We start from the raw sequence: 20,723 nt of genomic DNA, 5'->3' as shown, positions 1-20,723 counted from the left end.
AGATGACAACATTTAGAAAATAATTTTACTCTCCTTTCCTTTTCCATATCCTGTCTAGATGGACATTACCCCAAACGAATCACAGCTAGTCTACCTACTTGGTCCTTTCACGTGTAGTTACCTAATCTTGCAGTTTTATGAATTTTTGACATTTTTTCTTACTTCCAAATGCCTTATTTTTTTCTTTCTTTTAATTCCTTCCCTCTGCTCTCCCTTCCCTTTTGTTCCTGAAGAATGATATATGTGGGTCTCTCAACTGTTTTTAATGACTACACTCACTATCACCTTTCATATCTTCGTATTTTTGGTTCCATTCTATTCCTTCTGGCTAGAATATTTTCACCATCTCTTTCCTGGATTGCTTGTACGTATTCTTCAGTGTTCAGCTAAGACACTACCAAATGGACTAAATTGTGCCAAGTTATATGCCCAGCTTCTATATAAATATTTCCTAATGAATGAATGAAATCATAAATGAAGCAAGTCTTCCCTACATTTTCTCCTTCCTGTGTCTTAATTCCCACAGCTCCAGAATAAGAGCTATATGTCATTTTACTAATATTGCATAGTGGAGAATAGTATGGGCTCTACAGTGTCACTGCCTCTCTGGGTTCAAATCCTGACTCTACCCACTAAATAGCTGTGCCGTCATTTTTTCTCAGGGCTCAGTGTCTTCATCCCTGCAATTGTGATCATCGTAATATCTCTTGCATAAGGTATTTGAGGAGTTGATAATACATAAAGTGTGTAAAATAACACCTAAGCATTCTAAAACAATAGCTACTATTATGAACAAGAGCTTGTTTTGTATATCACATTCACTGCTGCATCGACCCTGCAATTCGATTGTCTTTTCAAGCCTTTCCTAAAATTACAAACTTTTCATGTTATCACAAGAAAGACTGCTTGGATGTGACAGAATGTGAAAATTATGCTTTTTATTATATCACATAAAATAGTTACACCAAATTGTCCAAATGCATTGGTGAATTAAAGCCTTCAACTCTTACAAATTTTTATACATATACTTATGCATTTATAAATACACACATATGTAAAAGATATATATTTTCTTCTAAAATAAAGTGCCCAAATTTTGATATATGGGGGCATAATAGGGAAAAAAGAGTCATAAAGTTTTATCAGTTATAGACCTTACCTTCACAATATAAGAATCTGTTTTATACACATTTATTCAGATATAGTGAATTTCAATCACTCATTCTTTTCTGAATTCTAAGTGAATCAACTTATCCTAAAAATTAGAAGAAGTCATGTAGCCAATTTAATGAATCAGAGGCTAATTTTTCTTACTGGCATTAGAGCATTGGCTCCCCCAATGGAAGGTTGGTTCAGCTTCATTCTTACTTTTCCTGTTTTTTGCACTGTTGTCTTTCTGCTAAGATGACAAGCAAAGAGACAAATGAATGGGACATCTCTAATCTAAATCCTTTGGTAGCATTCAATAAAGTCAGGGTTTGGTGAAAAGACTCCTAAAGTCTTCACATTGCCCTGGGCTTTGTGAGAAATGGCCCAGCAGGCTCTGAAGATCAATTCTGCCTCTCTTATGCTGAAATCTTACTGAAGCCACACAAGAAGAATCAGAGTACGATGATCAATGGCCCATTGAGAGAGCCCGCTCAAACTGAAATGGAACTCTACTATGGTGGAAAACTGTGAGAACACGTTTGGGTTTAAGGACAAAATAAGGGTTAAAGGAAAACTAGACAATTGGAGATCATTCAGAAAATCCTCTTTTCAAAAAGGAACCAGGGCTCTATTCCCTGCTCCACTACCTCAGCTACTCTTCCTGGGTTTTTACTGGATCTTCCATTACCTTAGACGTTTAAGATGATCATTTGCAGTCTTTGACAAAGAATGGAATTTAAAAATGCCTTTGAAAGCTTCCAACCTATTGAAGCAAGGTGAAGATGCCTAAAAATAGTGTAATATGAGCCCAGCCATTTCAGAATCTCTGGTGATTACAGGTTCAAACTGCAATAGAGTGTATCTTATTCAAGCAGGAAAGGGAGACATTATCAGCACTAAAATTGCATAAAACACCCTATGACTTCTCAACATCCAGGAAGCCCGGGAACAATGGGAAGCCCAGGCATTTCCCAGAGTCAGCACAAGGAATGGAGTATTTTCTTTTATTTTTTGGGAAAACGGGTTGGGGGGAAGAGGGCAAGAAAGTGTTTCCAATAACCTGACTCACCTCCGTAGGGGCTTTGCAAGAACAGTGCTGCCTTAACTACTGATTTTGGTGAGCATCTTGTTAATGGCTTGCTTGACATGCGTGGTGGAGCTGCGTCGCCTCGTCTTGCCCTGGACCATCCTCCTGCGACGCACCTCTCGACACAGCTCATAGAATATCTCGGTGATGTTCCCTTCTCCAGTGCAGGCAGAACACTCATAAAAAGCACATGCCAGTTCGGTGGCCAGCTTCTCCCCTTCTTCTGTACTAACCTGTCTGGAGTGGTCCAAGTCAGCTTTGTTTCCAACCAAGATGAGAGTCACATTCTTGGGCTTCTTGACCTCATCCAGGATGTTCTTAAGTGGCAGCACTTCCTCAAAACTTCCTCGGTCAGTAATGTCATAAACCAGCACAAAGCCTTCTCCCCAACGCATGTGTCCTTCCCTCTGAATCGTGTCTTCCTGTTAACAAGAAAACAATGGCAGTTGGGAGAATTAGAAGTAATCACCATGTATCGATGCGGCTAATGCCAATGGTGATTCCTTAATTACTACTCCATATCATTAAAATTTCTTGATAGTCTGCCTGTACAAGCTTACCTTCTACTCCAATCACTTTGGAATAGAAGCATTACTTACTCATAGCAAGATATGTTGGGGAACTAAAAACGTTCTTAACTGCATAGACCTTTAACTTTCTGCTTCTAATTTTCTTCTTGCCATATCATTAAATCCATAATTACAAGAACTATAAAGAAATTATCTTAGTTGAACACACTGCCTCTAATGCTTTTCATCACAAAGAATTGGCAAATAGGTAACAGACAAGTAGACATTACCCCACCCTATAGAGATCAGATTTAGAGGCACAGCTTAGTGAATGGTTTTGATTTTGTTTTTTGCTTTAATCTCTTTGTCTTTGGCTTATAGACAATTAGGCACCAGGGACAGAAAAACAGTGAACAAATGGATAGAAAGTCAAACTCAAAGCTAGGGGCTTTGGGCTTTTTTTTTTCTTTCTATCTTAACACCACAGAAATATTATAAAGTCCCAATAATGATAGAAATTCATTTCAAGTGGTTTTCTAAGGGGATGATCACTCCTTCTTAGGAAAGTAGCACGTATGATTTGAAAATGCATTGCCCTCATGGGCTCAAATAACCTTTGCAAACATGTAATTCCCTGTCACCTCTTTCTAGAATCAGGGCTGGGTGGAAAGGAAAAGATAAAAAGGAGGTGATGGTGAGAAAGAAAAGTGTATAGCTAGTTACAAGAACATTTCTTGGATTAAACAGTTTAATTCAAGTCTTCTTTGGGTCATAGGTCACTGATGAAGCACCATGGAATGCGTCAGCTTCCTAATTTTCATTCTTAGTGGTCATTCTTATTCTTGGGAACGAAACCTATCCTATGAACCCATTTGTAATCTCAGAACATATGGACATCAGAGCAAATTTATATTAGCTTCCTTTTTAATGGATTATTATTGTTCAATTATGTGGCTCAAATTTTCAATAGGATATGGTGAGGTCTGGAAAGAATATTACAGGAGAGATTCCCAAAATAAAGTATTCTGAAAAAATATTCGGAGGTTATATAAGTTTGGAACAGAATAGCTACCAAAACTCTTAAGGATTCATCATACGTTAAGGCATACTAAAGGCTCTGAGAACTACTCCAGTAAAAATATCTGCTTCACTCTATCAGAGCATTTCAAACACTTAACCATGAATCTATTAATATCTTGCCATCCCCCAAAAATATATGTTGGTAATTCTATTCTGGATGACGTCATGTGAATGTTATTTTCAACCTCCCCCAACCCCTGAAGTACTGGGCAATTTATATAAGGATGCATACACAAGCTGTTGCAAATATGTTAATATACAAGTAACTAGATAATTAAAGAAAAAAGTCTTTAGGCATTATTAGTTAATTGTAGGAAAATATCTTAATTTTGTTTATAGAATACACATACATGTATCATTTTTATTTAATACAGAAAACATTTTAGCTGAACCCTTTATTCACCTGACCAGCAGTATCTAGTATCTCCATGGTGACAACTTCATCATCAATGTTTGCTTGGTGTCGGTAGGTTGATTCTGAGGGAATGAGCAGAAAAAAAAAAGAAGATAAAAAAGTAAATAAGTGCATGATTTAATTCGACCTTTAGTCACAGAAGTATGTCTGTTTATTTGGCATAAGGAAATGTGCATCCTGGAAGGAGAGGATGGATGTCTAAGAATGTGACACTTCTGTACTCTTTAAGATCCTAGAAGTACAGGGTCTCATCAGGGAGCCACAAACTTTCAGGGTATAGCATGGGAAAATCTCTTTGTCTCTTCACTCACTCTATTCTCCTATCAGCTCAGCTTTCTGATGATCTCTTCCTCCTAAAATAAGGCTTCCACATCCTAGACTGAGAAGGTGATTCCCACAAAACACATTCTGTCTTGATACTCCTAAAATCCAGTTTCTGGAAATCACTTTTAATTACTGTTCCTGACAAGATGACATAAAAGCAGGAGCTGTTCATTTCTTTCAAGACCTCAACCCTGACAATGCAATAGACATTAGAGGATGTGGATAGCCATCCATGTAAAAAAATACCATTTAAAGCTATGAAAAACCCTGTTGCAGTAGAAGGAGATTGGACCCCACATTTGGGGGTTGTGAGGAAAGCAGAGGAAGGCTGGGCCACAGGGATGGAGACACAAGAAAGCAGAGTTCTCTTGCTCTTATTACCTCTTCAAGGTAGAAAAATAACAGCTCAGTACCAGCTGAAGGCTGGTAGGTTAATATCAGAGTGGTCGGTCCCCAAGCTCTACTGGGGTGAGGAGAAGTTAGAAGAAGTGAGAACTTTGGGTGGTCTGAGTGTGCCTTTCACCACATGAAATTTAAACCAGAGATTAAAATAAATATCACCTGGTGCTGCTCTGTATGAAAACTAGAACAGTTAAAATAATGAAGTCAACAAATGTTTGACCGAGCTGAAGGCCAGGTTGGGAAACTCTTCCAGAAGATATCAGTAAATGATAAGAAGAAGAAAAATGTAAAGTTAAAATATAAGAGTGGTGGATAATAGATCTAGACATGTTATTATCTCTTATAAAATGAGCCTCAAAGAGAATAAAACATATGGGGGGTGGGGGATGGGGGTAAACATATATGAGGCTGTAATATCTGAGAATTTCTAAGATAAAAGACATTGAACAATTCAGTTCAAAAGGACAAAAAAGGCACACAAGAGGAAAAGCCCCATATATAAAACAATTTTAGAAAAATTTAGGGATATCAATGATACAGAAAAATTTTAAAGGATCTAGAGAAAAAAGCCACATCACTTACAAAAGGACTTGACTCAGATTGATATTAGACTTCTCACCAGTAAAACTGAATTCAAGGTCCCAATGGAGTAAAACAAAGGAATAAAACCACATTGAAAGTAATTGAGAACTACTATTCTAGATGCCACCAATATATCAGGGTGTGAGGGCTGGGGAGAGACAAGAGGCATATTTGAATGAGCTAATGTAGTTGTCTTACTCCCGAAGATGACATCAATAAATAAGAATAGGAAAAAAGTGAGTTAAGTAGTCAACTCAACATATCAGAAGAGGAACATAGAATAAATCCAAGAAAATAGGAGGAAAGAAATAAAAGAGAAAAAAGTGCAGAAGAAAAAATTAGACAAGGTTAACAAACCAAAGCATGAGGCTTGAAAGGATTAAAAAAAGAGGGGGGGGGGGAGTAGAGATAAAAAAAAAATGTGGCAACACTGACTAGTAAATTGAAAGAGAAGGAGTAATCAAACAAAATTTGGCATAAAAGAAGAAATAACTACATATTCTGATGAAATGAAAATACAATAATATTATGAACTGTATACCAACACATTTCAAACCCTGATAAATTCTTGGATTAAAAGATGCACTGATGGGTGCACTGAGAACTACAGCACTTAAGTTGATCAATAACCAGTAAATAATTTAGACGTTAATTGTAGATCTCTTCTAATCATGAAAAGCAACTGCATCCAATTGGTTTTAAAGGAGATTTCTAGAAACATTAAACAAGTTGTTCTAGAAAATAGAAAAGGATATCTATCCAATTCCTTTTATGGGGCATATGCTGACTCTAATAAGTATTACAAGAGTAATAAGAGAAAAAATAAAATAAAATCATAGGTTCATTTCATTCTTGAACATTGATTCATAAATTTTTTTAAGTTTTTTTTTAAGTTTATTTTTTGAGAGAAAGACAGAGACAGAGATAAAGACAGAGAGCAAGAACAGGGTAGGGGCACAGAGAGAGAGAGAGAGAGAGAGAATCCCAAGCAGGCTCCATGCTATCAGCGCAGAGCCTGATGCAGGGCTCAATCCCACAAACCATGAGATCATGACCCAAGCCGAGATCAAGAGTTTGATGAGCCACCCAGACACCCTAGAGTCATGAATTCTAAATAAAATATTATCCAATGGAATCTAACAGTGTAATAAGAAAAGTATATCACTGATCAGTTAATTTCAAAAATGCAGGGTGTTTAAAATCTATCAGTGCAATTTTTTTCAGTTTTTATTTAACCAGTTAGGTATACACCTGATGCTCATCATAAGTGGACTCCTTAGTCCTCGTCACCTATTTCACCCATCCCTCCACCCACCGCCCCCCCCCACTAACCATCAGTTTGTTCTCTATAGTTAAGAGTCTATTTCTTGCTTTGCCTCTCTACCCCTCCCGCCCCCATCATCATTTGTTTTGTTGCTAAAATTCCACATATGAGTGAGATCATATGGTATCTGTCTTTCCCTGATTGACTTTTTTCGCTTAGCATGATACTCTCTAGCTCCATCCACGTTGTGGCAAATGGTAAGATTCCATTCTTTTTTATGTCTGAGTAATATTTCATTGTATATACATACAACCTCTTCTTTATCCATTCATCAGTTGATGGAAATTTGGGCTCTTTCCATAATTTGGAGAGGTTTTTTTAATTTTTTTAATGTTTATTTATTTTTGAGAGAGAGAAAGAGACAGAGCGTGAGCAGAGGAGGGGCAGAGAGAGAGGGAGACATAGAATCTGAAGTAGGATCCAGGTTCTGAGATGTCAGCACAGAGCCTGATGCGGGGCTCGAACTCACAGACTGTGAGATCATGACCTGAGCCAAAGTCGGATGCTTAACCGACTGAGCCACCCAGGTGCCCCAAAATTTGGGTATTGTTTCTATACATGCAATGTAATACATTGAAGCACTAAAGGGGAAAAAAAAAAGCACTAGAATAAAGAACCACATGATTACCATTATAGGAAGATCTATAGCACAATGAAGTTTATATAAATTTAAAGTATATGGATACACACAAAAATACCTTTTTCAAAAAATATGTAATACTTAGTACATACTGCTTGCCATTTGAACATGAATTATTCTAATGCTTTACTCATATTAATTCATTTAATCTTCACAAATATCTCTGTGGTAGGTATTACTGTTACCTCCATTTTACACAAGGATACTGAGGCACAACAACATTTAATAACTTGTCAAAGGTCACACAGGGATAAGTGGTAAGTAAGTGGTAGCATTGGCCTTGAAACTCAGGAAGACTGCCTTTGGAATTCGGCTTCTACCACTATGTAAAGTGTCAAACATATTAGATTATACACCTATGGGAAGGGAGGAGGGCAATGGTGTCAAATGGGAATGCCAGAAAAAGAAAGTGAAAGAATATAAACAATATAGATAATAATAGAAATATAATAATACCTAATATATACGATATAATTATGTAAACATAATATAAATAATATAAAGGCTTCACAAGCACATGGATACAGCAGTATGATTAAGTTAATTCTTTACACCTCAACTATCCAATTCACCAACCAATCGACCAACCAACCAAATAAACCTGCAGGTTTCTCTCTCAACAGGGTAACCAGTGAGCCATTCCTTTTATTTATTTGTTCTTATCTCATTTTTCTGACTTTCATTTCTTTATCTCATCAACTATTTTACAGTTCTTTTGGGACCACAGTTTTTTGCTACTTTGCTACAAATATATCGTCCTACCTAAAAATACAAACTGCAGAAAGGAGGCTTAACTAAGTGGCATAACCTAACCTTCTACCTGCCATCAGCCTGTGTCATGATCATTGCCATAGGCATGGCACATAACTGAAGTCTTTTCTGAACAGTAAAATGCAAATTTTTAAAAATATTTATTTATTTTTGAAAGAGAGACAGAGTGTGAGCAAGGGAAGGGCAGAGACAGAGGGAGACACAGAATCTGAAGCAGGTTCCAGGCTCTGAGCTGTCAGCACAGAGCCTTTTGCGGGGCTCAAACTCATGAACCGTGAGATCATGAGCTGAGCCGAAGTCGGATGCTTAACAGACTGAGCCACCCAGGCGCCCCTGAATAGTAAAATTTTAAAGTGAGGTTATGTTTGGGGTGCCTGGGTGTCTGTTGAGCATCAGAGTCTTGATTTCAGCTCAGGTCATAATCCCATGGTTGTGAGATCGAGCCCTGAGTGCTGAGTGTGGAGCCTGTTTAAGATTCTCTCTCTCTGCCCCTCCCCTGCTCAAGTGCGTGCGCTCTCTCCCTCTCTCTCTCAAAAAAGTGAGGTTATACTTAATATATTTTAATAAGCATATTTTGCAGCATTATTATTCTCTTGGAATAGGTAATCCATACGTGGTATGGATAATGGTTCTCAATTCTAGAACATTTCATCCCCCTACTCTTTATGTTAAATGGGAGGTTATTCTTTTGTATAATTTACTGCTCTAAAATACCATTTACAGGAGCATGTGGGTGGCTCAGTGGGTTAAGCGGCAGTCTTTGGCTCAGGTCACAATCTCGAGGTTTGCAAGTCAAGCTTCCGGTGGGCTCTGTGGTGACAGCTCAGTCTGGAGCTTGCTTTGAATTCTGTATCTCCCTCTTTCCCTGCCCCTCCCCTGCTTTCTTTGTCCGTCTCTCTCTCTCAAATAAATAAACAGTAAAAAATTTAAAAAACACCATTTACAGCAACTACTCATGTATGAATCTTCTCTCAATGATTTCCTTTTGCATCTTCAGTGCTCCAGCTTGAGGAAGAGAGGCCCAGACAGCAGCATGCATGCTAGGATCTATGTCCTTTCTGTCTCTCCTGTTACCGTTCAGTGGTGGCCTTTGTGCTACCTTCCTTTTTAAAAGGGCTGGCATCCACCCTGGGGCCTGGAAAACAGAGTTCTGGGCCCTCTTCCATCTCCTTACACCATAAGTTGCCTGACAGACAGGGACATTTTTCTCTGTTGCTTCCATGATAAATAGGATATGTGTTTCAACCACAGAAGGCCACAGTAGGGGGGAAATAAAATATAATGAAAATTGTATGGAGCTGTGCGATTCTTTGGCTGTTTGTTAGCTAAAACGAAAGTGATGAAATGCAGGAAATGAGGGAATGTCTGTCACAGACACAGCAGCGGGGAGCGACAGTGATTTCATCTAAGCTGAATACTGGTTTTATGCCATTTTGAGCCTTCTCTCTTTAAGCCTCTTCTCTCATTAGAAACACATATCTTCACGTAAACAGCGGAAGTATAGCCCACACAAGCGAAATGTACATCTGTGTGCTAACTGTAATGAAGATATAATTCTAAAAAATGTACTGAACACTTTTTGGAATTAAACTCCACTATGCATTTTAAAACGTAAGAGACAATGTGTATCTGTGTGGAGGTTGGACACACTTTTCATTTTGTTCATATTAACTTAAAATGTAATTTTGAGTCTTTTTTTCTTTTCTTCCTTTTTCTTTTTTCTTTGAGAGAGAGAGTGTGTGTGTGTGTGTGTGCACACAGAGAGCAGGGGGGCAGAGGGAAAGGGACAGAGAGAATCTTAAACAGGCCTCACACCTCGTGTGGAGTCTCACTTGGGGCTTGATCCTATGACTCTGGGAGCATGACCTGAACCTAAATCAAGAGTCAGAAGCTCAACCAACTGAGCCACCCAGGCACCCCAAGTCTTTTTTTCCCTTTTAAAGGGAAGGGGGGGGTGATTATTTTTTTTTTAATTTTTTTTTAACGTTTATTTATTTTTGAGACAGAGAGAGACAGAGCATGAACGGGGGAGGGTCAGAGAGAGAGGGAGACACAGAATCCGAAACAGGCTCCAGGCTCTGAGCAGTCAACACAGAGCCCGACGCGGGGCTCGAACTCATATACCACGAGATCGTGACCTGAGCCGAAGTCGGACGCTTAACCGACTGAGCCAACCAGGCGCCCCAAGGGGGGTGATTATTTAAGGCATATATCTAAATGAACCAAAATATCATATACTATAACACCAATTATTAGTTTCAAGATGAAATTAGGCATATTAAAAATTATATCTGAGTTTCATTGTATATGAACTGCATTCAGCAACATTTTTATAAATCGAAGTATATTTTGTATATTCTAAGAGAAATTGATGCTCAGAGGGACGTCGTATATGGTTAATCCTTTTACCAATTTAGCTTTTTGCACATTTCAACCTATTAAGATGGACATGTAGCCAGCACAGTAACAACAGCAGTTAGTAATGTTTTGATTTATGCTACAATGGAAATTGTACTGACTTGAGTTCCATTATTTGACTTGAGTTCTATTACTGGTCTAACCACAAACTAGCCACATAATCTTGGATAAATTTACTTCACTGGCCTTGTTTCCTTATTTGTCAAACGATGATCTTCAAGTTCCTTGCTGAGCCGATATTAAATAGTTCCATGAGTCGGCTAAGCACCTCTGCCTTAGTATCCAGTTGAGTAAATTTGTTCCGGGTGTGCCTCTCTCTTGGATAAGCCTTTCCAAACAGAGGGTAGTGCAGTGCAGGAAGGAAGAACCAATCACAAAATCAAAGTGCCAATGGATCTGTCTGCCAATTCCTACCCTCATTCCCGTCTGAGCCTTTACTAATGACACAGAGAGCCCTGTAATCCATTCAAATGGAGTAGGGTGCCTCCAATACAGTAGTCGTAGCGGTAAGTGCTGACGAATAGTTTCTCTTCCTCTCCAAACACCCCCAACACACACACACACACACACACACACACACACACACACACCCCTACCTATACACACCATCTCAGCCTTTACCGTATTCTCTGGCACGATCAACACTCTCAGAGGGTAATACGACTCTCAGAAGTAGGGATTCAGTTCTTGCTGGGGAATTAATCAGAACATGGACTGTGTTGTTCTACAACTAGAATATTACAGTCACCACCATCAGGGTTTTTCCTGGTCAGATGATGCAAGTCCCAAATCTCACAGGCTGCAGTGCTGGTTTTCAAATGCTATTCCTAGGCCAGCTCTGGTCTCTGACAAAGAGTTCACTGATCCCACAGTGAAATAAAAAAAAATTAAGGAAAACTAATTTCTTAGGTTATATCCTCCAAAAAAAATTGGATGTTAAAGGTATTCGCTGCTTCTATGAAATGCAAGTGCAAATAGAATCTGGGTTTAGTTCTCTCTCACCCTCTGAGCCTTGCTTACATCCCTAATTGGAGTTCCTATGAAAATCCTTCTCCTTAAAAAAACAAAAAGTGGGGTGCCTGGGTGGCTCAATCGGTTAAGCATCCGCCTTCGGCGCAGGTCATGATCTGGCGGTTCATGGGTTCAAGCCCGTGTCGGGTTCTGTGCTGCCAGCTCAGAGCTTGGAGTCTGCTTCGGATTCTGTCTCTCTCTCTTTCTCTCTCTCTCTGCCCCTCTTCCACTCACACTCTGTCTCTTTCTCCTTCAAAAATAAATAAATATTAAAAACAATTAAAAAAACAAAAAGCAAAACCTACTGAAATCTAAAAGTCTGGGACTCATTTGCTAGTGTACTAGCAAATCTATTCTTCATAGATTTACTTCAGAGCAGTAGATATTATTCCAACTGGGTTAATATGTGGAATGGTGTTCATAGTCTTCAGCTTCTCATGGGGCAATAATTCTGTTACAGGTGGAAAAAATTGCACTATTAAACATTTTTTCCCTTTCTTTCTCTTATTGAAATATAATTAACATACAGTGTTATACCCCATGGTTTTGAGGAAGGCTCTGAATTCAGAATTCAAGACTGGTTTTTACAGATATGCCACTTTGCTTTTTAATGGTAGCTTTCCCTTTTTGGTGGTGGTTTTGAAACTCTATGACAAAATGTAGTGAAGTCCAGGACGTGCTTGATTCATCTTGAATCAAATAGATGGGGGGCTCCTGTTAGCTAGAACACTGGGGACTTCTAGCACACAAATACACACACATGCACACACACACACACATCAGTTTCCAGGGTGAGTTTGTAAAACTCTCACCTGGGAGTGAGTCATATGCCTGGTACTCCCGAAGTCTGATCAACGCTTTGTTGCTTAGCAGCTGAAATCCTTTCTGAACAGTACAGTACAAGGTCACTCAATAAAGTTTCATTGTTCTTAGTGAAGGAGGTCTGCATTATAAATAACTGATACAGGCATATTTCTATTAACAGCAGTTGTTTTTCAGAATGAATAAAAGAAAAGGGAAAATGGTTCACCTAAGACTAATGTAAAATAGTAACATTAGTTACTGGAACATATTCAGAGAGGTAAAAAAATTTATGAGATCATTTTTCATAAGTTTCATCTTTTGTTGAGATACACTGGGATTGGTAAATAAGATTAGTATTTTTCTACTGAACGCCCATAGCCATTAAGAGTCTCCGAACTACAATCTTTGTAGAAATTATGTAAGTAATAAAAATGTAAGAGTAAGCATTTACTTACGTGGGACAAACAATACACAATTGTTTGATATTTTAAAACCAAGTGTGTTCTTGATCCAAATACATCCTCTTAAGATTAGATTGTGGCTATATCCAAAACATTTTTAAAATTATTGATGTTTAAAAACTATTTCATAGCAAAAACAGAGAAATAAAGATTAATAAATGTAGAGGCATACTATTAGATTAAAAAAAAAACAAAACAAAACCCTGAATCCCATAAGGATGTGACTCTTCTCAAAGTAATTTATAGTTTTAATGCAATTCTTTTTTTTTTTTAATTTTTTTTTCAACGTTTTTATTTATTTATGGGACAGACAGAGACAGAGCATGAACGGGGGAGGGGCAGAGAGAGAGAGAGACACAGAATTGGAAACAGGCTCCAGGCTCCGAGCCATCAGCCCAGAGCCTGACGCGGGGCTCGAACTCACGGACCGTGAGATCGTGACCTGGCTGAAGTTGGACGCTTAACCGACTGCGCCACCCAGGCGCCCCTTAAAGTAATTTATAGTTTTAATGCAATTCTAATCAAAATCATGTCATGTTATGACAGAGTTTTTAAAATTGTCCTGGAAGAATAAACTAGAAATACTGGCCAAGATAATTTTGTAGAAAGTTAAAGAGAGAAGATTTTCCCTCCTGTGTGTCACAATGTGCTAAAAAGCATACAGTTATCAAGAGTGCGGTACTGGGGATAGACATGAAAAGCAAATCTAGAACTGCAGCCTAGTGTAAATAATCCAGTGTATTAAAAAACAAAAACAAAAACAGCTTTGAAAGTAGTGGGGAAAGGTGGGGACCATTTAGTAAACAATAGTAGGAAAGTTTGTCAACTATTTGGAAAGATTGTTTGATCTTCAGTGTGTACTTCTCACTAAAATAAGTTCCAGATAGATTAAGAAGTTAAAAAATAAGTAAACTATAAGATCACTCTGTATTCCTTCTCAATCCAGTCTTCCTTCATAGTACTTATCACTATTCATTGCTTATTTGTTTATTGACTCTTCTGTCTTTACTAGACTGTTAGCTCAGAAAAAGCCACAGGCTTAGAAAAAGCCACAGGCTTTCTCTTTCTGCCTATTGGTTTATCTTCACCACCTAGAATAATATATATGGCATTATATATATATATATATATATATATATATATGTCGTATATAATATATATGACATAGGAGGCATTTAATACTTATTTGTTGAATGAATGAATAAAATCAATGAAAGGAGGCACAAAGGGAAGCCCAATGTGGGGCTCAAACCCACAACCCTGAGATCAAGAGTTGGATGCCCTACCAACTGAACCACCCAAGTGCCCCAAGAAGGCTGCCTTTTAACTTGAACATATGTATGTAGGGGCGCCTGGGTGGCTCAGTTGGCTACGTGGCCGACTTCCGCTCAGGTCATGATCTTAATGGTTCGTGGGTTCGAGCCCCACATCGGGCTCTGTGCTGACAACTCAGAGCCTGGAGCCTGCTTCGGATTCTGTTTCCCTCTCTCTGCCCCTCCCCCACTTGTGCTCTTTCTCTGTCTCTCATAAATAAATGAACATTAAAAAATTAAATTGAACATATGTCAGCTTGGAGTGATAACCAAAACAAAACAAAATGAAACTTTCAAAAGAGGAATATTCTTTGCCCGTTTCACTATTCTGAGTGAGGCCAGCTCAACCTGGACACCATGCCTGGTAATCAAACAATGGATGTACGTCTCTCCTGTCTCTGGATCAAAGTAACAACTTTTACAATACCAGCTGGGCTCCTTGAAGCATCAGAAACAAAACTCAAAGGATTCACGCAGAATAAAATCTGAAGCTTAAATTAGAACCCATGGATTGTCAGCATTATTTTGAAGATGGTAACTGAATAGGTATCTGATATGTTTTGGACAATTTAAAAAACACCATGAATGGTTCATACATCAATATTATGGCTACTTTCAACATCCACAGATACCAGTTTTGCTACCACTTTTTTCTTTTTTAAATAGGCTTTGATCAGATTCACTGGAGAGAAATATGGTTTATTTTTATGTTTTCCCCAAATCAGCATTCAGAAGGCTTCTTTTATTGTAATACTCTCCTCAGCATGCCATTCTCTTCCACACCAGATTAGCCTGTGCACTGTGGCATCCTTCTCCCATTAAAACGATGCTACATTTCCAACAGATGGACATCATGTTGTACCCACTCCCTTCTTGTCCCCAGTTTGACCTGATTTCTTCATGTAGGCATGAAAATCCGGCATGGTTCTAAGCACGGAGAGCAGGAGACACATGGCTAGCTTCTTTAAAGACTTCTTTGCATGATTTGATAAGGCACTTCCCAAACACCTGGTAGGTGCTTCAAAAGGTTGCAACAGAAAATGTTATTGTCTCTTTTGGGTCATAAACTTTGAGTGGAAAGGAAGAGGAAACAAAATTTGACTTACCAAGAGTGGGATCATATTCCCAGATGAAGCGCTTGGTCAGGAATCTCACTACAAGAGCTGTGGAAGAAAAGAGCAACATTTCAAACAAATTTGTTAATTTCCTTATAGTTCTTATCCTTGTATGGAAAGAGAAATCACCCAGACAGCTATATGTGCTTTATAGTTCTTGGCATATAAACCCAATCCATTCATTTATGTTTATTCAGATGCTTTTTCTATTTCATATTGTGGCCTAAAAACTGGTATAATGTTTTAATGGCGCATTAACCAACAGGCTAGATTTGTTCTCTTAGTTATAGGATAAAAACAAACAAACAAAGAAAAGACATCACAATTTGAACATGCCCATATATAAAATTTTTAGCAGAACAATGAATTTGGACGTAAAGTGTCACAATACAGGCATCTGAAGTTTTGAATATTGCTAACAATTGAGAAAGGTGAGTTGAAATCATGATTTTTAACTGCAATGAAAGATCATTAGCTGGTAACTGGTATTATTAAAAAAACAGATTTTCAAAATTAAGGATTTTATTAGTACTCATTAAAGCTCATCAAAGGTAACACTGATGAAATAACACAGTCAGAGTTAGGGTATGGAACTGGGCTAACACTTCACTTACATGATCTTCTCAACCCTTACCTCCTCCCTATGAGTCAGATACTGTGATTATTCCCATTTTTCAAATAAGGAAACTGAGGCTCTGAAAACTTAACAAATTTAACTGAGCTCACTGAGCTAGTTAGTGGCCAAGTCAGGATTTGAGTCTAAGCAGTCAACTTCCAAAGCCTGTGATTTATCTATTGTTCTAAACTAAATATGAGGCCTGGGCCATTTAGATAATACTTGACTGGAAGCCCATGACAGAAGGAGAGGTGGAATAATTGGAGGAGGCTCTATTGTCCTTAAAACCTGATGGGACACATGCTCAACATTTTCCTATAGGTGTAGCGAAAGCAGCGGCTTTTAATCTTCTTAAAAACATTTTTTTTTTTTTTTGGAAAGGGGTATCACAGACACTTTGAAAATGGAACGAAAGCTTGGAATCTTTTCCCCGGCAAAATGTATATACACACATTTTGTCAGATAATTTCAGCAGCCTCGTGAGCCCTCTGAAGACCTTTAGTGGTCTTCCTGGGAATCTCACTGATCCTAACAAAAGAATCAATGTCTATCATATTTTATAGTCAAAAAAATATCTATTATGAGGATATTTTTATTTTTACTGAAATGCCCTGTATGTAGTAACCCAAAGCTACTCCTTGAAGAAATACAACTAGTCAGCTGGTATTGCCATCAGTCTGTCCTTTGTCTGTTGCCACTGTTAGGATCAACAGAAGTCTGTCATCCCTACCATAGTGCCTTATGTGAAAGATCACAGTGCAATTTACAATGAGAACCTCAAAACAGAACACAAACATATGTGGCTTGGCTGGAGCCTGAAAGTACAATGTTTTTTCTAATTACAGAGTGTGAGTCTGAATTTAAGCCAAAATATTTGCCGTGCCTAAAGTAGCAAGGCCACTGACCCTATAATACTTCCCACAGTAAGTGTACTTGTGGGTTCATCTGCAATTTTCAGAGTCTGTCACTGTTCACTCTCTTGAGGATGCATTTTTTTGCATGTAAGAAGCAGTAAGCAGTAGCCAATTATTTTTCTGTTTTTAAATTAGCACATTAGTAAACATAACTGCCTGTACTATTGAGTTTTACCATTTGTTAGAGTTATGTAGTTTTAACTCGAAAGGTTTGGACCAGAAAAATTCATTCATCTGACATCCTGAAGCAATGAGGTATTAAAATTAATCAAGTTTCACATAGCTGAAGTTTGAACTTCCCTGATTCTGAGGCCATTTAAACTTTATTTCTCAACGAAATCTTTCTACAATGCATTAGGCTTTCCATTGCCTTTCAAAACCGAGTATATTGAACATAACTGAATCATTTGAAAATGTCTGGATCTTAGTTAACAACCTGGATTAGTGCCCTGTGCAGTTACACAGCAATACTTTGAGAAGCCGAAGAATGGTCAAGGCAGCACAGCTCAAGAGTGCTAGGGCTTAAATGGTTTTAGCTTTTGAATATATGTATTCATACACACATACACACACCTTTTTTCCTCCTTCGAAAACAATGGCTTTCTCTTTTTGCCATGGTCACTGAGACCACCTCCCATAACCAACCCATCTGTATGTCTCCTTTGTGACTTTTATCATTCCAAAGACTGATGAGCCACATGAATTAGCCTGTTAGAATTTTTTCTCATATTAGAATAAATTAGCTCTGGGGTTGGATCCTAAGGAAGCTGTTCTATGAATACAAAGAGGATTCTGGTGACCTTTGAGATGTCATGTTTGTTTTTGAGAAGCTGCTCCTGCTGGCTGCTGGGTTATTGGCTCCGTTTCAGGAAGGTACTTTCCAATGGGGCAGTGTTGCTAGGCTTAATCACTGATATCAATCTAAATATTTCTAATATTCTTTTTAAGAGATGAACATTATTATTTGATGGCTATTTTGACAATAGGATCATATGTTTTTTTAAACAAAATTTAGTCTATTTCAAATACAGCAAAAAACCCCAGCAAAACCATACTGAAAAACTGACGTGCCTTATGTTTATTGTTGGAAGACGTGTTTTTATCTCTCTTACACAGATTATTCATGGAAAAGACAAATGCACTGTCTGTATTTTTAAGTTTTAAAAAATATTTTAATTTCAAATTGTCAGTCTAAAGAATGAAAATAATGTTGTATACGTGGAAGTGATAGCTGTTAAAGTCTTGATTACTTACTTTGTTGTTTGAGGTGCTTAAATAACATTCACCACCTACTGATGTAACCATCAATCTTCAGTATTATTTACCCACAAATTTGATTAGAATTTTATTAGGGAATATAACTTTTACGTGGGACATACTTTGCAGGTCTCACCTCCTCCATCACTACCACTCTCTCATCACATGCTTTCACCTGTTAACGATAATGCAATTGTTTCCTTGGGGTGTCCCTCCTTCAGCCATATCCCTAGAATTCCTTTAAACTACTCTCTATGCAGCAGCCAATGTTTCTGCTAAAACTTAAGCCATCTCACGCCACATTTTTTCCTCAAATTCTTCTTGACCTCATCTCACTGAATAAATACTTACTGAGGGCCTACTCTGTATCAGGTTCTGTTTCAGGTGTTTGGAATAATCCAATAAGCAATTCAAAGATCTCTGACTTTACAGAGCTTATACTCTACCAGGAGGAGACAGATAAAAAATAAAAATAATAAATACGTTACATAATACATTAGAGGTAGTAAGTGCTATGGGAAAGGAAGTAGAACAAGGTAAGGGTATTGGCATTGGGGTAGGAAGATGTAAGAGTTATTATTTAAGATAGGGTGACCAAGATAATCCTCATTGAGGAGGTGGTGTAAGAAACAGATGAGAGAAGATTTCTGGGGGTAGAGTGTTTGAAGGAGAGGGAGAAGCCAGTGCAAAGGCCCTAAAGCAGGAAGGCATGCTTGATATGGTCAGGGAACAACAAGCTGACCCACTGGTGTGGCTAAATCAGAATGGCAACAGTGAGTGGAATAGGAGATGAGGTCATTTCTTGCCACTGTCCCAGTCAGACATTCCATAAATCTACTATTACTATTGTTAATATCCCCACCACTACTACTAATAATAGTGATGATAAAAACAACTGAAATGCTATTTTACTATTATCATTATTTTATTATTATTATCATTATTATTATTATTTTACTTGATTCCTTCTTTAGAATGTATATTCATAAGGGCATTACATTTGTTTGATTTATCACTGTTCTCTAGTATCTGGAACAGTGTCTGGCACACAGTAGACTATAAAATACTTCTTAAATAGATGAGAAAGATTGATCACTTCAGGTCACAGCTCACTCTTCTTAACAGTTAAACAATAACCAGGCATTGAGAGAATAAGCAGAAAAAACAATCCAAGAGAATTCACAACAGAACCATGCCATCTTTCTACGACTTTTTCTTGAAAGGTGATATTAACATATAATCTGAATGCCTTCTAATGGCTATTCCATGATCCTTCTACAAATTATACTTCTGGAGTTTACTCAAATGGTTAATACAAAATTTATTTACTTTTCTTTTGAATACCTGGTCCTCTTTATCCCAAGTATCCTGAGCAAAGGTTTTCTTTTGATGCAAAAGGGTGGTTTTGCTAAACTTTATTTCCACTGGCAATCTGATATAAGATCTTGTTTTCCCTGAAGTTTTAAGATTGGTTGCAGTTAAGTTTCTGCATTCTGAAATATTTGATTTTCTTCCCATTGCCTTGAAAACCTACCTTTCCACTGAATAGGTGAACATGTCTCAAAGTCGATCTAGAGAAGAACATTTTGCCTAATTTATAACCAACATGAATAATTCTTCATTTTATGTGGTTTATTTTTTATATTACTGGAATTGCATTTCATGATTACCTATGAAAGCTGGTTTTAACAAAATGGAAAATTCACGAAGTAGAATTTAATCCAACGATAATATTTCATTTATAAGCAAATGCTAAAAGGCATTATTTCTACATTAAAATAGTTATGTCATTTCAAAATAGATTAACAACTCTGGGCTAGTTATTCAAAATAATTTCTGATGTCATCATCAAGATGAGGAGGACATTGAAAGTACCAACTTTCGTGATCAGAATAATATTTTAAAATGAAAATTCAATGGATATGATCCATACAGTAGATCAACTTTTGGAAATGAACTTTTTTTTTTAGCATTTATTTATTTATTTTTGACAGAGCGTGAGCAGGGGAGGGGCAAAGAGAGAGGGAGACACAGAATCAGCAGCAGGCTCCAGGCTCTGACCTGTTAGCACAGAGCCCTATGTGGGGCTCCAACCCACGAACTGTAATGGTGAACAGTGTGATCATGAGATCATGACCTGAGCCAAAGTCGGATACTTATCAGACTAAGCCATGTAGGCGTCCCAGAAATGAACTTTTGAGGTAAATGAAAACTAACACACACGATATTCTTTTGCTCTTAAAGACATTTAAAAATATACTCTAGAGATTCCAATAGAGCTTTCAATTGTTACTTTTTACTTACATTTACTTTTTTTAATGTTTATTTTCATTTTTGAGAGAGAGAGAAAGAGCATGAGCCAGGGAGGGGAAGAGAGACATGGGGACAGAGGATCTAAAGTGGGCTCTGTGCTGACAGCAGAGAACCTCAGGCGGGGCTTGAACTCACAAACTGAGAGATCATGACCTGAGCTGAAGTTGGACATTCAACCCACTGAGCCACCTAGGTGCCCCTAGGCCCAAATTCTTAAA

General features: G+C 37.8%; 1 protein-coding gene across 1 annotated transcript in view; it reads right to left on the bottom strand.

Moving 5' to 3' along the window:
• Window positions 1–923: 923 nt before the first annotated feature.
• The window catches only part of RERG (RAS like estrogen regulated growth inhibitor), a 116,989-nt gene continuing 97,189 nt past the window's right edge, over window positions 924–20,723 (bottom strand). The window contains exons 3-5 of the mRNA XM_025930636.2: window positions 15,397–15,453; window positions 4,229–4,302; window positions 924–2,658 (exon numbers count right to left, since the gene is read on the bottom strand). Coding sequence (XP_025786421.1) covers window positions 2,251–2,658; window positions 4,229–4,302; window positions 15,397–15,453 — 539 coding nt within the window. The 3' untranslated portion in view covers window positions 924–2,250. The remainder of the gene's footprint in view (window positions 2,659–4,228; window positions 4,303–15,396; window positions 15,454–20,723) is intronic.

This window comes from Puma concolor, chromosome B4 (genome assembly GCF_028749965.1).
Source record: "Puma concolor isolate L17-30 chromosome B4, mPumCon1.1.hap2, whole genome shotgun sequence".
In the NCBI taxonomy this organism is placed as follows: Eukaryota; Metazoa; Chordata; class Mammalia; order Carnivora; family Felidae; genus Puma; species Puma concolor.
Note: the sequence above shows the minus strand (reverse complement) of the source record. Positions and strands in the feature narration are given on the sequence as shown.